The sequence below is a fragment of the Thalia democratica genome, unplaced genomic scaffold (assembly GCF_965202585.1).
Source record: "Thalia democratica unplaced genomic scaffold, ktThaDemo2.hap1.1 HAP1_SCAFFOLD_379, whole genome shotgun sequence".
Taxonomy (NCBI): Eukaryota; Metazoa; Chordata; class Thaliacea; order Salpida; family Salpidae; genus Thalia; species Thalia democratica.
Window position 1 is genome coordinate 43,211 of NW_028139452.1, and position 6,931 is coordinate 50,141.

At 32.1% G+C, this 6,931-nt stretch overlaps 2 protein-coding genes across 2 annotated transcripts; both read right to left on the minus strand.

Moving 5' to 3' along the window:
• Nucleotides 1–2,488: 2,488 nt before the first annotated feature.
• On the minus strand, nucleotides 2,489–3,505 carry LOC145846274 (histone acetyltransferase KAT8-like). The gene is made up of 2 exons (XM_082953152.1): nucleotides 3,450–3,505; nucleotides 2,489–2,766 (listed from the first exon to the last, which is right to left on the minus strand). The coding sequence occupies exons 1-2, from the start codon at nucleotides 3,456–3,458 to the stop codon at nucleotides 2,524–2,526; spliced, it is 252 nt and encodes an 83-aa protein (XP_082809278.1). The 5' UTR covers nucleotides 3,459–3,505; the 3' UTR covers nucleotides 2,489–2,523.
• A 7-nt stretch (nucleotides 3,506–3,512) lies between these two features.
• Nucleotides 3,513–6,478, minus strand: LOC145846271 (histone acetyltransferase KAT8-like). Its single transcript, XM_082953148.1, has 6 exons — nucleotides 6,448–6,478; nucleotides 5,496–6,057; nucleotides 5,153–5,368; nucleotides 4,458–4,730; nucleotides 3,933–4,179; nucleotides 3,513–3,602 (listed from the first exon to the last, which is right to left on the minus strand). The coding sequence occupies exons 1-6, from the start codon at nucleotides 6,476–6,478 to the stop codon at nucleotides 3,513–3,515; spliced, it is 1,419 nt and encodes a 472-aa protein (XP_082809274.1).
• Between the last annotated feature and the right edge of the window lie 453 nt (nucleotides 6,479–6,931).

A 6,931-nucleotide genomic window follows, 5' to 3' on the forward strand; every position in this document is an offset into this window, starting at 1 on the left:
TAATTTTAATTCTTAACTTAAACTCTTCTTATGATTTGTTCAACGTTTAGTTCAAACGACTTAATGATTTATATTTTTCTTTATACATTAGCTACACTTGTAGTCTAGTATCTTAAGATGTTTTAAGTACAAGAATTATTTTTATCAACTACAATTTTAAAACTTAAGGTAAACCATTTACTTTATAAACAGGTAAACTCTTTTAATTTTTTTAAATTTCAGATCAAAATAAACACTAATTATTTATTATTTGTTAGTTACAGAAAATTTTAGTTATTAACTTTTGCATCAAAAACATATCTGCTAATAAAATGCTTTTTACCAAAACATTTTCTTGTGACCAAAACTTTTTGATTTCGTAGCTTGGAGCCTGCAACATTATACTTTCTAACAAGTTTACATTTAATTTACAGTAGTAAATACTAAAACTAAAAATAATTATTAAAACTTCATACAAGCTATATTGTACTACTTTTCGTAAAAAGTTTTAGTATACTTTTTTGGATACCTTTTTACGTCTTGTGGAGGACGTGTCAAGAACATTTCTGCAGAAACAACTTTAAAATAAAAATTTTTAATAACCAAAACTTTTTTCTTTGTGGCTCGGATTCTACCAAGTTGACCTATTTTCAAACTTGCATTTCAACAAAATTTAAGTAAACCCAAAGCTGAAAAAATTAATTTAAAAATACTTAATAAACTGCTTTGTTTTATAAACTGGTGATAATATCAACTTAGTTCAAATGTTTTTGCTATTCATCAACAACTCCAGAATATCTAGTGAACGTTTCATACTATGACCACATGGCCCGCCTTTTGGGAAACCCTGCTTTAGAGTGTATCTAAAATGGATTTCAAGCCTTAACAATTAAAGCATATCTAAGTAACAGATGTTTTAAGAAAATTTTAATCTAAAATGAACTAGTAGAACTTTAAATCTTAAAACATATGTAAGAAAATAACATTGTTCAAGAATTAACTTAATAAACACTGAAAAGAATAGTTAAGTTCAACTCTAGAACTACATCTGAAAGATCTTGGCTCAAATATCTCTAAACATTTTCTGCCGCTGGTTTATATATCTCTGTCATAAATTTAAATTAACGTTGCATCAGACAACTTGTGATTCAGTTAAGTGATTATATATTAATTGATATTAAACTTAATTGAACAGTGAGTGAAACCGGTATTCTATTACAATACAACTAACCAATGTGTTATTTTAAGGTTTTAATATTATTAAGCTTTCTAAAACTTAGTATGGACCCTTCATTTTATTTTATTTATTCATATTATAGTCAAGTACAAATGTTATTTTTGAGGGGTACGTATATAATAAAAAAGAATTAAACAAGTAAAATTGAGTGTGTTAGAGAAATATAAAGTAGCCTGTTAGTGTTCTTAAAAAAAGTTCAAAAAAAATTCAAATGTTTATTAAAAAAAAATTAACTTGAAAGAACTAATGGAAGTTTAATTTTAACTTACCTAAGTCATTTTTATTTATAGACCAGAGGTCAGCAGATTTTATAAGTAATGGACAAGATTAACCAGAAAAAGTTTTTCCTGACTGTTGTTATACAGAAAAGTTTCACTCTTGTTGTAAAAAAAATTAAAAGCTTATAAATAGTTATCATAAAGTTTTAAATCACTGAAGTTATCGTTTAGTATGCATTTTAAAAACAGAGGGTTTTTTGCTATAAAGTTTGTACTATACTGGCACTTCGTATTGGAAGTGCGTACCTAGTTGGCAGATTACTGCAATTATAAAGCATTGACAACTTTAAAATATAACGCATCATACTTTGGTCAGCAATTTATTCAAGTTTACAAACTAAATGTTCATTAAGGCACTATTATTTTTAACTGTGCGAAAACTCAACTATGATTGTTTTATACAAAAAACACATTATATTCAAAATTACTTTAACATTAAGTAAAATATATCAATTATTCGTTCTTGTCTCACTGATAATGGTGTTTAAATTTATTCCTAAATCAAATAGTGAGTTTGTATACAAAATTTAAGTTTTCTAAAAGAAAACAGCTTTTATAGAAAAATAAAAAACAGCAAAACCAGAATATAACAATAAACAAACACAAAATATTATCTAAAAAAATTAACAAGTTGTTTAGGCCTGAATAAATGAGTATCGACACAAATTGAAAATATGTTTAATGCTTCAAACAAATACAAGCTTTGGTTTTAAATAAAACTTATAATTATTTAACCAAAAACAATAGAAATTACAACATTAATTTTATTCTTAAACTCTAAAAACAAAACACCGTTCAGTAAACTCTATTTTGCTTAAACTCTACAAACTATAAACATTATATTTAATCACTTTAAATCAACATTTATGATCCTCATATACATTATACAAAAAAAATTTAAACAAAGTCCTTTACACAAAAACTCCCCTTCAAAACTTAAACCCTACAAACTTTGTATTTAACCACTTTAAAATTTATCGTACCAAGAAAAGTCAAACAAAGTTTTTCACTTCCCCCAAAAAATCCCCTTCAAATTTCCCCTTCCGACCTCTTCCGGTCCATGGCCCTCTTGTAGGCGGTGACGGCGGGCGCCACCCGCACCGGGTACGGCTTCCACTTCAGACACTCGATGTCGCACGGGATCTTGGGGTGGTGGGGGATGGGGTGCTGCGCGTTGGCGTCCTCTAGCGTCTTGGGCGTGAACGAAATTGTGTTTTCTCCTCTCGTCCACTTGATCATGTTGAAGATGCGCAACGTGTACACTATGTCTTCCTGATTGTAAAAAATATCACAAAGTTTGAACGTTAAAGTCTGAGATTAACATATTATAAAAAAAATTTTCTGTATATTAAACTTAGGTTAAATTTTTTTAACTTGATGTATGTTTGCATCCACGTTCACCTTGAAATAATGCTTTTATTTGACTTGTTACTTTTAAATATTTTTGAAATTATATTTTTCGTCGCAAATAACTTTATTTTCAGAATATTAGGATTAAATATATAAATAATTATTTCAAATTAATATTTTAGTCTAAACTGCTTTTACCCTCAGTACTACAGTTTTGAGTAGATACTTATTAAGTCGTATGGATTAACTTCAAAAAAGTTAAAAATGCACTTTTTTGACAACTCTTCTATTAATTTTTAAATAAAAGTACGGAATACAGGCAGTATGGTTAAAAAATGAGATTGACTAGCACAGTTAAAAATTTGTAACTAATAACTTTCATCTTTATCCATTCAACAAACTATTTTTTCATAAATTAAATTTTTACTAACGCATACCAATCAAAACAGTCAAAAATAGACAAATACCTTCATTATGCAAGTCTTTACAAATGTAAAGTAATATGTTAAATGGTAAAACTTAGCTATCTTTAACACAACTCTAACTAAAATCCAGCATTTTTTTTATTGAAGCTAAGTTGATTCGGGTATTAATAAGTCAGTTACCTGAGTCATGCAAGTCTCTTTGCTCAACTCCTCGATGGTCGCGTCAGGGTTCTCGTTGAGGCACTAGAGCAGGGTGTTCTTCCAATACTTCACGTAAGCTGCCTTGCCCAGGTCCGAAAGCGGAGTTTCGGGGGATCCTATCTGGCCTCTTATCTGTCAGTTTCGTTGAAACGATTAGTTAAGTAAATACTATAGTGGACAGAAAACACTACTGTTTTTTGAAAGTTTTTACTGAAATGCACTCAAAGGAAGATATATACATTTATGACTGATAAACAGCTTTATTGATAATTGTTTTGCATAAAAAATTAAAAACTTCTCCTTTAACTTATTTATTTAAATTCTTTAGAATATTTTACTAACAAAATATACAGTTATTTTACAAGTAAGTACACTACGTTTTTAACTTTTTTTACTTTGAAATAGGGAAAACTAATCATTACTATTTGCGTAATTGATAGACCATATAAAAAGCCAACCAACCTTTGCGAACTCGTAGCTGAAGGATATGAGGAACCTGCCGTAGCCTTTGAACAGGTAATTGGGCAGAACGCAGATGCAGGCCAGGTTGTTCTTGGAAAACTTCTCCTTGCTGAAGAAGCCTGCTATGTGGGCGCCTTGCCGATCGACCACGGTCAGCACGTAGAACTGGAAGTTTCCGATGTCGTAGATGGCCGTCTTGTGGTCGATGAAGAACTTGCCCAGAAGCGTCAGGTTCGTGCAGTAGACTCTGTAGAGTTAGGCGATGATAATTATTTTGAAAATTATTATTTTGGTTTAAGAAACTAGATGTTAATTACTTTTTTGAAATAATTTCATAGAAAGATATGTATTTATTTTTAACATTGTTTTTTTGGTAATTCTTATTATATAATTTCCTCAATTTATAGTAAACAAAAACCATTAAACTTATATAAATTGCATATACTTTACTAAATATAATCACATTCAAATCCTTGTTTTAACAGACATAGTAAAGTAAAAACAACTTATAATTCAACAACAAACTTGTGAAAGAGCCCGTCCAGCTCGTATATGGAGATGTTTCCCCTCCGGTAGATTTCCCTCCCCTCCGGCTGCCTCCTCCCGCAATCGTGACGTAACAATGCGTCGGGTCGGGAGAAGTAGACGAGGCAGTACTCGCATATGAACAAACGTTCGCGGGTGCCGTAGAAGCCGGGGTAGGGGGAGTAGTACCACGTGTCTATGGTGTGCCTGCCTATCACTACCTGGTTCACGTACTTGATCTGCGTCCGTTTCTCGTGCTCCACCTCCGCTTTCCTGTTTGTGAAATTAATCGGATTTAACAGGTTGGAAGTTTTGCTTGATTGAATTATAAAACAATCGTTTTTTTTTTTGTGATTTGTTTTTATTGTACAAGTAGGTGGTCCGAAATTTGAAAGACTGTACACAAAATTATTAAATTTAAATTTTTTAAAGAGTACCACTACAGATAATAGAATAAAATATTTTTTCATTAGCTAACAAAAATTACATGAACGTTAAAACATTCCACAACAAGTTTTTTAGGTTGTGAATATAACAGTAGTGCTCACAACATTTTTTTACAACCGACATGATTATACATTTACAATAAGACTACTGTACCAATAAACTTTTATAAAAACCTTGTACAACCTTATAAAAGATAACTTTGAAAAAACGAGAAAACCCAAAATCAACTTTTTCAACCAATTAAAAACCTGGTGGCTTCGTCCATTTCCTCGAACTCGGTCACCGACATGGTCCTGATCTTCCTGTGTCGCGTCATCCTCTCCTCCGCCTTCTGGTTCTCCTCCTTCAACCGCATGATGTCGTGCGAGCTCACCTGCCGGCTGCTGTCCACCTTGTCCCCGTCCACCCACTGGTCCATCCTCCTGTCCAGGCCGATGCAGTGCACGTAGAACTGCGTTACCGACCTATATTGGTTGAATTGTTATACAAAATTTTACGATAAAAATAAATGCTTTTGTTGTATTTTTTTTTTATGATTTAATTAACTTTATACCTTACAAAAAAAAGTTTGAAAATATTTTTAATGTCCACCTGTCGTAGGGGTTCTGGCGAGCGGCGAACACCTCGCACGGCAGCACGCTTCCGTTCTTCGTTGTGACGTAATACTTGCCCGGCAACGTGATCTTGTCGTCATGGTACCTGATCCCCGTGGGGCTCTCCGTTGGGCGGGTGCTCAGCTGATGTCCTTCTGGTTTCTCTTTTAGTTTTTTATCCGGCATTATTTGCGACTCGGCCGAGTAGAACGAGCCGTCTGACGCTTGCTGGTGTCCCTCGTAACGATCTTCGTGGCTTTCCTCTCGGTTTGGGGACTTTTCCAGATCTTGAAGGACTCCTCGCGCAATTTCTTCCATTTCAGCTAGATTTTCCTGGGGAAAGGGTATTTCGATGTTGGGAAGATCTTCCTGGATCGGGGTCTTTTCGAGATTTTGAAGGACCGGGAGTTCCTCCTTGTCGGGATCGTAATCGTCAGAGTCGGAATCTGTCGAGTCGTTGGACTGCGCTTCCATCATCTCGTTCTGCAGCCATTCTTCGTCTACCTCATCGTCTACTTCGTCGTCTTCCTTGTCGAGAATATCGCTCAAGTTGTCGCTTTCTGCCGTTAAGAATGCGCCTTTTAATTGACAACAAGAAAATGAAAAAATTTATACATGGGTTTGTCACAGTTATTCATTACTATACTACTGTGAACATTCTTGTGTATATTGTACTAGCTTATTTTATAAAACTATAACATTTTAATTTGCTTAAAGTAATTACAAAAATTTGAGTAAAAATATTAAATTTATAATTATAAAGATAATCTTTATTTGTAAAAATTAACATCGAACACCGATTAGCAGTTTGCATTAAATAAGTACCTCTGATTCTAACTAACCACTTGAAAATACTTTAAAATAAAAAGCAGATAAAAAATAAGGACTTAATGTAGAACTGATTAGTTAATACGGCAAAATTAAAAACAACTAGATCCCTGACGACATACTCTCTGCAAAAATATTTTCCTTAGGCGACATAATAATAACATAAGTTTTATTGTTTGAAAATTGAAATAAATTCTGAACCAGTCAATTTCTCTAGGAAATTTTTGAAACTAAATCATATGTGAGAAAATTTATTTTCACCTTGGTAAGATTTTATGTGACGTAATAATACAAAAGCTCTTACCAGTTTTGAAAAACTTTGTGAAAGTATATTTTTACTACACTAGTTACTTATTAATAATAAGTTAAGCAAACAAGGTTTTATATAATTATTGTGCATGTTACTTTAATAAAAACTCAGCAGTAATACGCTAGAGGATAATAATTCAATATTAACTTTTCATTTAAACAAACCATTAACATTCTATTAATTACAGTTTTAGTAATTTTTTTAATTTTTTTTCAGTTAGAATTATATATTGAACGAAAAAAAAGTGCTCAAAAACTTGGTACAATGACTTGTAGTACGAAAAAACCTTTCAGTTA

Excerpts from the sequence above, each read along its gene's own strand:
- LOC145846271 (XM_082953148.1), bottom strand. The coding sequence starts at position 6,478 with ATGTCGCCTAAGGAAAATATTTTTGCAGAGA. Across the intron at positions 5,369-5,495 it reads CGCCAGAACCCCTACGACAG|GTCGGTAACGCAGTTCTACG; the intron begins GTGGACATTAAA and ends CAACCAATATAG. Across the intron at positions 4,180-4,457 it reads CTGGACGGGCTCTTTCACAA|AGTCTACTGCACGAACCTGA; the intron begins GTTTGTTGTTGA and ends CTAACTCTACAG.